Here is a 15515-nt window from a genome sequence, read left to right on the forward strand (position 1 = left end):
CTCTGATTAGGTCTGTTAACCTGGTCCAGGGAGCTCATATTCTAAGAGATTCATCTGGCTAACCTTGTTACAATCATTTCACCCACATCGCATGAAAGAACGAACCAGCAAATTATTAGGTCATTATTACATTGCTCTTTTTAGGGATTTGATTAGCATAAATTGGTGCCACATTTTCTATCTTAGTGACTAGACCTCAAAAGTACTTCATTGTCTTTTAGATATTTTCAGCATTCTGTAGTTATGAAAATTTCAATGTAAACATAAGCTATTCCTTTTATTTCCTCTTCCTTCCCCACCTCTATTTTCTTAAAGCCAGTTACATCACTAACTTTATCCAGTTTTGATAAAAGATCGAGCTGAAATTTTAATTCTGCTTATTTCTCCACAGATGCTGACTGACCTAAGTACTTTCTGAATTTTCTGTTTTTATTTCAGATTTCCAGGATTAGTTGTAATTTGCTCTTGTACTAAATAAATGTTTTTGATTTGAAATCACTTTAATTCTGGCACCAAAGTGCAACATGAACAGCAACTTGTATTATCCCGAATACTCTTGAATGCCTTTTCTTATAGTCATAAATGTAGCAACTGCAGTATTATGTCAGAGTAGTATAAAGGTAACATTGGGCAAACTTCAAATTTGCAAAAGAACACTATAATTGTTCTTTCAATCCAACTGGACTCCTCTTCCAGCTCTTTCTCAATGCTGATACTGCTTGTGTTTCTGGCACAGTATATGTCCATGGAGACACTCAAGTTTTCTGACGTGGAGCTTACTGGCAGTGGGGAAACTAGCAATGGCAGTAAATAAAATTAGAACAGATTTATTATTGGCTCTGAAAGATTAACATCTGTTTAGTTGAAAATCAAGCCCCAGAAACTGAACAACCGACTTGCATGATTTTTTTCATCTGGTTCAGTGGTTGGTACACGGTGTCATTACTTTGCATTGAAAAAGAGTTCTATCCAAATGTGTGTTGCAAATAAGGCAGTGATGGAAGTAACCTAAATAGCCTCAACTGCCTCAGTTTGGATGGTGATTAAATCAATCAGGGCTCTTGCTCTTAAACATAATCTAGCGACATTTGCAAGTCTGGATGATTGGGGAGAACAGAACTGGGCTAGAATGTGGATGCCCCTCTGTGCCAAATGGCTTGCAGGTAGTAACAGATGACTTTCTGGGTATGTTTTTCCTTTGCTATCCCATATGACAAATTGGGAGATTAGAAGCATACAGAAGGATGAAGACAATTTAAATATATGCATGGCTGATAGTCATGATTCTCAATTAACAGCATATAGTCAAAAGATCAACACCCTTATTGTTAAAGCTCACATGACAATTGACTATTCAGACAAGACATGAGAGAGAAGCCAACAGCAATGGAACTATATGCCAATATGAGTAAGCATCTTCAGGAAATTTCCTGCTTTTGGCAAGTTTCTGTTGAATTATAATCCATAGTCAAAATAGATTCCTGATAAAGGCCTTTTGCCTGAAACGTCGATTTTCCTGCTCTTCAGATACTGCCTGACCTGCTGTACTTTTCCAGCACCACTCTAATCTTGACTCTGATCTCCAACATCTGCAGCCCTGACTTTCACCCAGTGGTCAATATAATCAATACTTTAAAATATTGATTAGCCAGAAGCAGAAGACTGCAGATGTGGGATTTTCTGAATTAAAACAAGAAATTCTCAGCAGATTTGCCAATATTAGAATCAGAATTAATGCTTCAGGTCGAAGACTTGAATGTTTTGATGCAAACATATCAATCTGGAACGGGCTTAAACCATTCAGCTCCTCAAGTTTGCTCCACACATTGAATAAATTAATGGTTAATTTGATTGTAATCTAAACCCCACATTCCCACCTACCCTAGATAACCTTTAAAGCTTTTGCTTAACAAGAATCTGTTTAAAAAATATTTAAGGTCTCCACTTGCACCACTTTTTCAGGAAGACTATTCCAAAGATTCCCAAAGCTTAGAGAAAAGAAATTCCTAATCCCTGTTTTCAATGGGTGAATGGTGGTTTTTAAACAGTAACACTTTACATATCTATTCTGTGAAGACTCCTCAGAATTTTATGTATTTTCATCAAGTAACCTATTACTCTTCCGAACTCCCTCTGATCCACAGCTAGCCAGGGTAGCCTTTGTTCATAAGGCAATCTGCCCATTCCAAATATTAGTTGTGTGTGTGTTTCTGGGAAACCAAAAAAGGTCAGGCAGCATCCAAGGAGCAAGAGAATCGACGTTTTGGGCATAAGCCCTTCATCAGAAATGAGGCGTGTGGGCCGGGGCTAAGAGATAAATGTGTGGGGGGTGGAGTTGGGTGCAAGGTAGCTGAGAAAATTATAGGTGGATAGAGGTGAGGAAGAAGGTGATAGGTCGGGGGTGGGGGGGGGGTGGAGTAATGGACAGGTCTGGAGGGTGGTGTCGATTTGGAGGCTTGGGACTGTGATAATGTGGGGAGAGGGGAAATAATGAAGCTGTTGAAACTCACATTTATCCTGTGTAGTTGAAGGGTCCCAAGGTGGAATATGAGGCGTTCTTCCTCCAGGTGTTGGGTGGTAACAGTTTGGAGGTGGAGGCGGCCCAGGAACTGCATGGTCCTTGACGGAATGGGAGGGGGAGTTGAAGTGTTCAGCCACAGGGCTGTGGGGTTGGTGGGTGCAGGTGTCCCAGAGATGTTCTCTGAAATGATCTGCAAATTTGCGTCCTGTCTCCCCAGACTAAAGGAGACCACATTGGAGGCAACGGATGCATTGGATGACATTGGTAAATTTTTGACTGTTGTGGAAGGATCCCTTGGGGCCTTGAACAGACGTGAGGGGAGTGGTGTGGGCGCAGGTTTAGCACTCCCTGCTGTGGCAGGGAAAGGTGCCAGGAGTGGGGTGTGGGCTGGTGGGGGTTGTGGACCTGACAAGGGAGTCACGGAGGGAATGGTCTCTCTGGACCGCTGATAGGGGTGGTGGAAGCAGTGGAGGATGATGCGATGTATGCGGAGGTTGGTGGGGTGGAAGGTGAGGACCGGGAGTCAAGTCCTTGTTGCGTTGGGAGGGGGGGGGGGAAGTTCAAGGGCAGTGGTGCGTGAAGTGGAGGAGATGCGCTGGACAGCATCATCAACCACGTGGGAAAGGAAGTTAGGATCATGGAAGGAGGAGGCCATCTCGGACCTTGAGGTGGAATTAGTCCAGTAAACCTTTCCTGAACTGCCTCCATATATTTCTTCCTTAAATAAGGTGAACCACAGCATGCATATTTGGTAAAAACAGTGTTTTGTGGTAATATCACTGCATTAATAATCCATAGGTCCAGCCTAGTGCCCTGGGTGACATGTATGTAAATCCATTCTGGGAGCTGGTGGAATTTGATTTCAGTTAATGTAACTTGTGCCTCTAATGGTGACCATGAAAAATATATCTTTTGTCGTGAAAACCCACCTGGTTCATTACTATTGTTTAGGGAAGTATAATGTCACCTTTACCTGCTGTGGTGTATATGTGATTTCAGCCCCACAGCAATTTAATTTACTTTTAACTGCCCTAGGAAGCCATTGAGTAATAGAGATGTACAGCACGAAAACAGACCCTTCGGTCCAACTTGTCCATGCCGGCCAGATATCCCAACCCAATCTAGCCCCACCTGCCAGCATCCCGCCCATTTCCCTCCAAACCCTTCCTATTCATATACCCATCCAAATGCCTCTTAAATGTTGCAATTGTGTCAGCCTCCACAACATCCTCTGGCAGCTCATTCCATAAATGTACCACCCTCTGCGTGAAAAGGTTGCCCCTTAGGTCTCTTTTATATCTTTCCCCTCTCACCCTAAACTTATGCCCTCTAGTTCTGGACTCCCTGGCCCCAGAGAAAAGACTCTATTTATCCTATCCATGCCCCTCATGATTGTGTAAATCTCTATAAAGGTCACCCCTCAGCCTCCAACGCTCCAGGGAAAACAGTCCCAGCCTGTTCAGCCTCTTCCTAGAGCTCAAATCCTCCAACCCTGGCAACATCCTTGTAAATCTTTTCTGAACCCTTTCAAGTTTCAAAACTTGATAGGAACCCTTTCAAGTTTCAAAACTTGATAGGAAGGAGACCAGAATTGCATGCAATATTCCGAGTGGCCTAACCAATGTCCTTTACAGCTGCAACATGACCTCCCAACTCCTGTATTCAATACTCTGACCAGAGTGCTGCTGAACAAAGAGACCTTGGAGTGCAGGTTCATAGCTCCTTGAAAGTGGAGTCGCAATAGATAGGATAGTGAAGAAGGTGTTTGGTATGCTTTGCACTCAGTGTGCATGCATTTGGGGATGGGCAACAAATGCAGGTCTTACCAGCAATGGCCATATTCCATGGAAAAATCAAAGTGTTAGAAGAAGGGCTTTGTAATGCATATAAACATATTGGGTTAAATTACCTGTTTATGTTGCTTGAGTTCTTTGTAATACATTGCTTTCACCATTTGCAACATTAATTCCAGTTCACTGGATTACCTAGAATGTCTGCATTGCTATTTGCCAAAGTGCAAAAGCCAATAGTTTTCAAAGATAATGCAGTTGCTGACAAAGCCTGCTTGTTGAAAACTATTTATATTTGGGTACTGTCTCAGGGTTGGTGAAATCCAAATGAAGTACTAACTTTATTGTTTATTTATTGTTCATCCACTCTGGAAATCATCTGCTGCAGTGACTTCCATTAAAATTACGTAACAGCTTCAAACTGCAAATGGTAAATTCGCCATTTCCTGTATAGCATTAACTCATTAAAGCTAAAGGGCCCCAGCCTTGATTCTTGGTCTTTACTGAATTAGTTAATTTCACCTGAAGTCTTTTTGGAAAAGACAAACTAATAATTTGTGGGCGGCACGGTGGCACAGTGGTTAGCACTGCTGCCTCACAGCGCCAGAGACCTGGGTTCAATTCCCGCCTCAGGCGACTGACTGTGTGGAGTTTGCACGTTCTCCCCGTGTCTGCGTGGGTTTTCTCCGGGTGCTCCGGTTTCCTCCCACAGTCCAAAGATGTGCAGGTCAGGTGAATTGGCCATGCTAAATTGCCCGTAGTGTTAGGTAAGGGGTAAATGTAGGTGTATGGGTGGGTTGCGCTTCGGCGGGGCGGTGTGGACCTGTTGGGCCGAAGGGCCTGTTTCCACACTGTATGTAATCTAATCTAATCTAATCTAATTAAGAACATAAGAACTAGCAGCAGTAGGAGTAGGCTGTTGGGCCCTTCACGTACACTCCACCACTCAATAAGATCATGGCTAATCTTTTCAGGGACTCAGCTCCACTTACCCAAAAGTATCTACCTTAGTTTTAAAAGCGATTACTGAACTAGCTTCAACTACTTCCCTAGGCAAGGAATTCCATAGATTAACAACTCTCAGGGTAAAGAAGTTCCTTCTCAGTTCAGTTCAAAACATGCTTCCTCTAATCTTGAGGCCATGCCCTCTTGTCCTAGTTTCACCTACCATAATTTTATATGTTTCTATTAGATTCGCCCCCCACTCATTTTTCTGAATTCCAATGAATATAATCCTAGTCTACTCAGCCTCTCCTCATAAACCAACCTCCTCAACTGCGGAATCAACCTACTGAACCTTCTCTGCACCCCCTCCAGTGCCAGTACATCCTTTCTTAAGTAAGGAGTCCAAATCTGCACACACTAGTCCAGGCGTGGCCTCACCAGCACCTTGTACAGTTGTAACATTACCTCTGTTTTTAAACTCAATTCCTTTAGCAATGAAGGACAAAACTCCAAAAGAGAAAATGCTGGAAAATCTCAGCAGGTCTGGCAGCATCTGTAAGGAGAGAAAAGAGCTGACATTTCGAGTCTAACTGACCCTTTATCAAAGCTTTGACAAAGGGTCAGTTAGAATCGAAATTTTAGCTCTTTTCTCTCCTTGCAGATGCTGCCAGACCTGCTGAGATTTTCCAGCATTTTCTCTTTTGGTTTCATATTCCAGCATCTGCAGTAATTTGCTTTTATTAAGGACAAAACTCCATTTGCCTTCCTAATTACTTGTTGTACATGCAGACCAACCTTCTGTGATTCATGCACAAGGGCACCCAGGTTCCTCTGCACAGCAGCATGCTGCAACTTTTTACCATTCAAGTAATAATCTATTTTCCTGTTACTCCTACCAAAATGTATGACTTCACATTTACTAACATTGTATTCCATCGGCCAGACCTTTGCCCACTCAATGTATCTGTGTTCCTCTGCAAAGTTTCACAGTCCTCTACACACTTTGCTCTGCCACTCATCTTAGTCTCATCAGCAGATATTGACACCATACACTTGGTCCCCAACTCCAAATCATTTAAGCAAATTGTAAATAATTGTGGTCTCAACAACAATCCCTGAGGCACACTATTAGTCACTGATTGCCAGCCAGAATGGCACTCATTTATCCCCACTCTTTGCTTCTTGTCAGTCAATCCTCTATCCACGCTAATACTCTACCCCCTAACACCATGCATTCTTATCTTATGCAGTAGCCTCATGTGCGGCACCTTGTCAAAGGCCTTTGGGAAATCCACTGCGTCCCCATTGTCCACCTTGCTTGAAAGGTCTTCAAAAAGTTTGAAAAGATTTGTGAAGCATGACCTGCCCTTCGTGAACCCATGCTGCATCTATACAATGGGACAATTTATTTCGAGATGCCCTGCTATTTCTTCCTTGATAATAGACTCAAGCATCTTCCCCACTACAAAGATTAAGCTCACTGGCCAATTGTTCCCCATTTTTTGTCTACTTCTCTTTTTAAACAGTGGCATCATATTTGCTGTTTTCCAATCTGCTGGGACTGCCCCAAAGTACAGCGAAGTATGGAAAATTACTGCCAGTGCAGCTGCTATTTCTTCCGCCATCCCTTTTAGTACCCTGGGATGCATTCCATCAGGGCCAGGAGATATAGCTATCTTTAGCTCCATTATCTTACCCAATACTAGCTCCTCTGTAACAATGATTGTTTCCAGATCCTCACTACCTTCGTCTCTTCATCACTTACTGGCATGTTATTAGTATCCTTCATGGTGAAGATCAATGCCTCAGCCATTTCATCATATCCCATAATTAACTGTCCCTTCTCATCCTCTAAAAGGGCCAACGTTTACTCTAGCCACTCTTCTTTGTTTTATGTATTTTTAGAAACTTTTGCTATCTGTCTTTATATTGTGCTAGTTTTTTTTTCCTCATATTCTTGTCCTACTTTTCTTTATAGCTCTTTTTGTGGCTTTCTGTTGACCGTTAAAGTTTTCCCAATCTTCTAGATGCCTGCTGTTGTTGGCCACTTTGTATGCCTTCTCGTTCACTTTGATAGCCTGCCTTATTTCCTTGAACACCCATGGCAATTTACCCCTCTTCTTACAGTCCTTCCTTCTCACTGGAAAATACTTTTGCTGAGCACTTTGAAAGATTTCTTAGAAGGTCCTCCACTGCTCATCAACTGTCGCACCATAAAGTCAGTTTCCAATCTACTTTAGCCAGGTCCTCCCTCATTCTATCATAGTCCCCCTTATTCAAGCACAGGACCCTGGTATTGGGTTTTATCATCACATTCTTCATCTGTATTCTAAATTCAACCATACTGTGATCACTTCTTCTAACAGGATCCCTAACTATGAGGTAATTAATTATTCCTGCCTCATTACACAGGACCAGATCTAGAATAGCTTGCTTCCTAGTTGGTTCCATTACATGCCGTTCAAGAAAACTATCACGAATTCCTCCTCAAGGCTACCCTGACCGAGTTGGTTCGACCAATCTGCACTAAAAATTAAAATCCCCCATGATAATAGCTGTACTATTTTTGCAGGCATTAGTTATTTTCTTGTTTATTGCCCACCCCAATGTGAAGTTATTATTCAGTGACCTATAGACTATGCCTATCAGTGACTTTTTCTTCTTGGAATTCCTAACTTCCATCAAATGCTTCATAGAACCTATATCATCTCTCTGCACTGCCTTGATGTCGTCCTAGAATATCAGAGCTACAACATCTCCCTTGCATTCCTGTCTTTCCTTCCGAATAGTCTGGTACCCCTGGATATTTGATTCCTCATCATGACCATTCTGCACCCATGTCTCCATGATGGCGACCGAAACATATTTGTTCACGATGATTTGCGCCGATAACTTATCGATCTTGTTACAAATGCTAAAAGCATTCAGGTAAATTGCCTTTATGCTAGTTTCTTACCATCATGATTCACAACATCACTAACATCTCCAGAGTTATCCTTCATTTTTGCTTCTTTCATAGTCTGCCTTGAACTTAAACCCTCCTGCATACATGCTAACCTGCTGCTTGTCTTTTATCACCATACTTTCTGTTGCTTTCCCTTTCCCTTCTCCCCAACTCACAAGTTTAAAGTCCTATTGACCACCTTATTTGCCCTTTTTGCTACAACACGGGTTTCTGAACAGTTCAGGTGGAGACCGTCCCATCGGTACAGATTCCCCAGGTTCCAAAATGCCCCATGAAATGGAACCCCTCTTTCCCACACCATTCCCTTAGCCATATGTTTACTTCCCTACTTTTCTTGTCCCTAAGCCAATTTGCATGTGACCTGGGCAGTAATCCAGAGATTATGACTTCCTTAATTTCATTCCTAGTGCTCAATGATCCCCAAACAGGCCCTCCATCCTACCCTTGCCTATGTTGTTAGTTCCAACATGGACCACAACAACTGGACCCTACTCCTCCCACTCCAAGATCCTTTCAAACCAGTCAGAGATGTCCTGCATCCTGGCACCGGGCAGGCAACACATCATGCGTGTCTTTCAATCCGGCTTGCAAACTGTCCCCCTAATTATAGAATCAAAGAAACCTGTGTACAGTATGAGAGATCTTGGACATTTGGCAAGAATTGGATCAGACTCAACTGAGATGCCTCTGCTTCTCCCTTCTTTAGTCACCTGTTGGGCTTTATTATCTAGATTGAGCCAAGATGATGATCTGCTGCTTGAACCTTTGGTAAAATGCTCCAGTACAAGGAAGAGTAAAAACTTTCAGCAGAGTTACTTTACTCCCTGTTTGTTTTCTTAAGTTCTCTCCCACATACAGATCTGCAAAGCATTGGAATTAGTCAACGTCTTTTTAGCAAAGGGGAGTTAACCGAATGATTACCCTGAATATGTATACTGCTGTAAATTAGTACTCTGCCACACATTCAGAAACTTCCAAGACTCACCAAGTCAAATATTTATATTTTGTGTTGAAACAGTTAACCAGTTCCTTTTATCAGGATGAGTGTTATAGTTGAGTTTACACTGCCATATTAAATACATGAGAAACACATGTTTCATTTTAAAATTGCCTTTAACGTTGCATAATGTCTTGAAACTCTTTACAGGATTACAAAAGGTACAATTTCATACTGAGCCACATATGACACATCAAGAAGAAAACCAAAAGCTGGTCAGTGAGGTAAGGTTTAAGGAATATCTTAAAGAGTGACAGGGTAGAGGGATTTTCTTTCTGGGGGCAGGGGGGATAATCACCAAAGCTCAGGGCTCTAGCAGCTAAAGACACAGGAGTGGTGTAAATGATTAAAATTTAGGATGCCCAAAAGGTCAGACTGGAAGAATGCAGATATCTCAAGAGGGTTGGAGAAGATTTCAGAATGAGGGAAAAGGTCATCAAGCAATTTGAAACCAAGGAAGAGAATTTACAAATCAATGAATTGCTTATCCCAGAGTCAATGTAGGTCACTGAACATAGAATTGATGTGTAAAATGGGACATCATGTGGGTTAAGATGTGGGCAGCAGAGTTTTGGCAACCACAGGTTTACTGAGGGGTATTGTGGAATGCTAACTAAGCATATTGGAATCACGATTACAAAGACATGGATAAGGATTTTAGCAGATGGTTATTTGAACATGTAGTGTAGTTAGATGATGCCACAAAGAAGATATTTTTCTTATAATGCAAAGCATTGGACTTAGAGACACAGAGTGGTAGAGATGTACAGCACGGAAACAGATCCTTCGGCCCAACCTGTCCATGCCGACCAGATATCCTAAATTAATCTACTCCCATTTGCCAGCATTTGGCCCATATCCCTCTAAACCTTACCTATTCAAATACCAATCCAGATGCCTTTTAAATGTTGTAATTGTACCAGCCTCCACCACTTCCTCTGGCAGCTCATTCCATATATGCGCCAGAGGTAGTTGCCCCTTAAATTCATTTTAAATCTTTCCCCTTTCACCTTAAAGCTATGTCCTCTAGTTTTGGATTCCCTTGGCCTGAGGAAAAGATTTTGACTATTCACCCTATCCATGTCCTCCATGATTTTACAAACTTCTATAAGGCCACACCTCAGTCCATGACATTCCAAGGAAAATAACCCCAGCCTATTCAGCTCTCCCTATAGATCAAATGCTTCACCCCTGGCAACATCCTTATAAATCTTTTCTGAACCCTTTCAAGTTTAACAGCACCTTTCCTACAGCAGGGAGACTAGAACTGAATGCAGTATTCCAAAAATGGCCTAATCAATGTCTGTACAGCCACAACATGACCTCCCAACTCCTATGTTCAATATACTGACCAATAAAAGCAAGCGTACTAAACACCTTCTCAACAATCCTGTACAATAAACCTTCTTCATTGTCCACTACACCTCCAACTTTGGTGCCATCTGCAAACTTACTATAATACATCCTACATTCACATCCAAATCATTTATATAGATGACAAAAACAAGCAGTGGACCCAGCACACCGCTGGTCACAGACGTCCAGTCAAAAAATCAATCCTCCACCACCCCCCTCTGTCTCCTACTTTGAGCCAGTTCTGTATCCAAATGGCTAGTTAACCATGTGGTATGACCTTGTTAATCAGGCTACCACGTGGAACCTTGTTAGAGCATCTTACTGAAGTCCTAATAGGCAACAATAAATATATCAATATTGATTGTCTTCAACAATCCTCTTTGTTACTTCTTCAAAAAACTCAGTCAAGTTTTCCCATGATTTCCCATGCACAAAACCATGTTGACTATCCCTAATCTGTCCTTGCCTTTCCAAATACATGTAAATCTTGTCCCTCAGAATTCTCCACCCGCCTCCCCCCACCCACCCACCCCACCCCAGCAACAACCTATCCACCACCAATGTCATGCTCCCACCTTTCTTAAATCGTGGCACTATGTTAGCCACCCTCTAGTCTTCCGACACCATACCCCGTGGCTATCAATTATACAAATATCTCAGCAAGGGGCCCAACAATCACTTCCCTAGCTTCCCACAAAGTTATAAAGTACACTTAATGAGGTCCTGGGGATTTATTTACCTTTATGTATTTTAAGACATACAGCATCTCCTCCATTAATTGGACATTTTCTTAAAGATATTGTTATTTATTTTGTCAAGTTCTCTAGCTTCCATGTCCTTCTCCACAGTAAACATGGAGGCAAAATACTCATTTAGTATCTCACCCATCTGCGGTTCCACACATAGGCAGCCTTGTTGATTTTCAAGGGACCCTATTTACTCCCTAGTTATTCTTCCGCCCTTAATGTATTTGTAGAAACCCTTTGGATTCTCCCTAACCTTATTTGCCAAAGCTCTCTCAGGACCCCTTTTTGCACTCCTGATTTCTGTCCTAAGTATACTCCTAGTGCCGTTATACTCCTCCAGGGATTCACTCAATCCCTCCTGTCAATACCTGAAATATGCTTCCTTCTTTTTCTTGACTAGAACCTCAATTTCGCGAGTCATCCAGCATGGCTCTTCATCCTAACAGGAACATTCTGTCTTTGGACTCTTCTTATTTCATTTTTGAAGGCTTTCTACCTCCTAGCCATTCCTTTACCTGTGAGTATCAATCTTCAATCAACTTGTGAAAGATTCTGCCTAAAACCAAAAAAAATGGCCTTCCTCCAATTCTTTGTACCACAATGATATTAATTTACTTTAAAACCGGTCACAAATATATGTACACATTTGCCACACAAGTAGAATATCACTAAGTATTGCACTTCCTTTTTCTTTATGCCTTAATAGGATGTGGGTGTCGCTGGCTGGGCCAGCATCTATTGCCCAATCTTAATTAGCTTTGAATTGAGTAGCTTGCCTTAGGGGACAGTTCAGAGTCTACCATAATGCAGTGTGTCTGGAGTCATGTGTAGGCCAGGCCAGGTAAGGATCGCAATTTTCCTGCCTTAAAAGTATATCAGTGAACTAGATAGGTTTTTACAACAATCAATAATTGATTCATGATCACCATGTATTATCGTTGAACCATGTTGGTAGTAAACCTGCCATCCCTTCAGAATTAACTGACACTTTACAAGTGCTCTCTTGTCCTTCTCTGCATAGTGACTACATAGCAATTGCTGCCATTTCTCTTGTTATCCAAGGAAAAACAGCCTCAGGATTTTCCCAAAGCCCTTTACTGCAACAGATGCTAAGTACTTTCTGGGACAACACCCTTGTTAAAACAATAGTAAGACCCTCAATCCCTTTCCCTTTGACCCACCCCCAATGGCCCATTCATATCACATAATGCCTCCCATCCACCTGTACCATGGTCCCTCATATCCTGCATGTCAATATATGGCACTTGTTTTCCCAGTCATCCACCATGCATTGTATATAAAACCAATATAATGTACAATAGAATGTTTTATAAAAGTTTTTAAGAAAAATCAATCATTGATGTCCAATTTCATTAAAGAAAACATTATTATATGTTTTTGGCTGAGAGCAGAGATTTCTATTAGTGTATAAACAACTGTGCACCAGGGAAAATATTGTTTTACTTATTACTCTGGCCCTCTGTTCAGTTTTATCAATTGCACAGTTACTTGGAGTTTTTGCTATTGATATTTTAAAGGATCTGGAATGATTGACAATTCATTGAGCAACAGTGTGTTTAAATATCACAACTACGTTTTGGATGCATTTTACAGATAAGGTTTGGACATCATAGAAGTGCAAATTGAGGAATATTCATTAGCAATATGCACTATTTACAGAGACACAATGTGCATGGATTCCATCAGAGTCTTCTTTCCTTAGGTCCCTGTTCTATGAGATCTGACATAATTTGAGTCAGAAGTCAGTACAACCCCATGTCCCGGTTGAAGAAGCAGAGCTCTGAAAGGTTGTGATTTCAAATAAACTTTTGGAAAATAACATGGTGTCATATGACTATTAGCATAACAGCTATTAACTGCCCTTGCTACACAGTGAAAGGAGTTTGTTTTTAAACAAAGTGGAAAGTAAAGAATAAGTCACTTATTTTTGATCAAGAAATGCTGGGATAATCCTGTATCTATTGTGTTATCTAGCTTTCTTTCAGTGACTACTGAGAGAAATCAGAGAGAAAAAAACCTGTAGCCAATCTTAAAGTGGATACAAACAAAACAACAGAGAAAAATAATGATTAATAGAATCAATAGAAAGAGAGAAAATGAAGATTGGGAAGAAAAGAACAGAGGAGATACAAAATACAGGCTAAGGAAAAAGTGGCAGGGGGGAAGGAAGAGAAGAAGAAAAGAAAGATGAAGATAGAGAGGAAAGTATTTAATTCAGCTTTCTCATACAGAGAAAGGATTATAAGTTCAAGCTTCACAATGATACAGATAGCAATTGAGAGGTGCTAAATTTTCACTGTCTTTTCATTTTGTGAAACTGAATCTGTGCATCCAATTGTCAATACATCAAGATGGCTTAATCTACCATTGTATTTTCTTAAATGATTGAAAATAATATAATTTGCTTCAATACTTAAAACATGAATGGTGGTCCACAAAATTATTCTAAATTGTTTTCACTCCAAAAGATTAGGTTTTGTACAAAGCTTTGCATCTGTTTGGTTTATACAATAGGTTATGTCTACAATTCTTGTTGGTGTGAGGCCACTGTGTCCAGGGGATGTTGATGGGAAAAAGTGCTTCTTACTTCAGTGACTAAGACATTCAAAGTAGTTAATCTAAATTTAGCTGATGAAACTAGCGTCCCAGAGGATCCATAGTCCAACTCAGTTAGAACAGCTGACAAATCAGGTTACAATTTTAAAACATATTAATCTTCGACACTTTGCCCCCATTATATTGTTGCACTTCATCTAAAAGCATCAAGTTCAAATGTTAACAGCTCTGAATGCTATGAAGTTACCAACCTACTTACATTTCACTTGCAATTGATGAATTCCTAGACATAGATTTTGGTGATAATTCATAATCACTGTCTGAGCGATACAGAAAGGATTCTCGTCGTTGGCTGTGGCTTGGGAAATTAGTGTGCAATACAAGTCCTGATCCAGGGCTGACCTGAGGATCCAGTGGACTCCGGCCTGGAGAAGGTCCATTCTCAACATCAAAACTATTAAAAACAAAAAAAAAAAAATCTGTATTGGCAAATGCTTACAAGGTAATATAAAGGTCAAGACTGAATCTCTCTTATAACATGTATTTTATTTTCATTGTTTTGATTGAACCACAAATAACTTAATATTTATGGTAGATAGGGGCCTGAACCTAGGTCTCTGCCACTTGAACTTTGAATTTGCCACCATAAGAATAACCAAAAAAAAAATCCAATCAAGTCAAAATTGTATAGTTCTTCAAACTGATCATCAACATTTACCAATTGCAAAACAATTAGAGTTGCACGCTTGTGGTATTGGAAAAGCTGTAATAAAACTTGTAAGAATTAAGAGATTGTGTCACATCTCATTAAACAAGAGGATGTCAGAAACGTTACAGCAATTACGAATATTAGAAAGGTCTTGAAAATGCTTGACAGACCTAGTATAAGATAAGTAAAGACAAGCTAGAGTGTTTTTCATAAATTCTGCAAGAACTTTATTTATTCAGCAATTGGAAACAACATCCTGAGTAATAGAGCTCTATGCAGTAACTTTCTGTAACAAAGCTAGAACATATGGACACGGGCTCTCGAAGAAATTTGAATCATGAACCACAGCTTGTATTTACACAGTGTCTATTCAGTAATGGATAGGATTGGTGGATACAGATGCTTGTTACTGAGATGAAAATGACCTAATTTCAAGTTTTTGCAATTGTAGATGACCAACACATTAACAATTCATGCACAGAAAAAAATTAAATTAGTACTGTAAATGAATACCTAAAGCAGTTGGACAATGCCAATGCTTAAGAGCTTCAGAATTCTAACACTTCCATTGGCTGTATTCAATAAAATAGAAATAAAAGCTATTGATTAAAATCTCCCAGAAATGACAGAGCCCTCTGGCCTACTAACAGTGCATATTGATGTAAATGTATTGTAGATCCTAAAGTCACTCATAACCTGTAAGTGTGACATTAACATAGCAGGACTAGGAGCAGAAGTAGGCCATTGACTCTTCAAGCCTTCTCTGCTATTCAGTAAAATCATGGCTGATCTCATTGTGGTCTAAAGTGCACTCTATTCACTTTATAAGCTTTGAATCCATTGTCTATCAAAAATCTATCCAATGGAGCCTTGAATAAATTCAATGTTTCAGCTTCTACTTCCTGGGAG

At 40.6% G+C, this 15515-nt stretch overlaps 1 protein-coding gene across 3 annotated transcripts in view; it reads right to left on the reverse strand.

The window, feature by feature from the left end:
- The window catches only part of pde4ba (phosphodiesterase 4B, cAMP-specific a), a 629074-nt gene that overhangs the window by 173257 nt on the left and 440302 nt on the right, over window positions 1–15515 (reverse strand). For all 3 annotated transcript variants that reach the window (XM_043699422.2, XM_043699426.2, XM_043699428.2), the window contains one exon: window positions 14157–14351. In XM_043699422.2, the coding sequence (XP_043555357.1) occupies window positions 14157–14351 (195 nt within the window). The remainder of the gene's footprint in view (window positions 1–14156; window positions 14352–15515) is intronic.

Source organism: Chiloscyllium plagiosum, unplaced genomic scaffold, assembly GCF_037043375.1.
Source record: "Chiloscyllium plagiosum isolate Xiang-an unplaced genomic scaffold, Cpla_swu_hap1 HiC_scaffold_9, whole genome shotgun sequence".
Lineage (NCBI taxonomy): Eukaryota > Metazoa > Chordata > Chondrichthyes > Orectolobiformes > Hemiscylliidae > Chiloscyllium > Chiloscyllium plagiosum.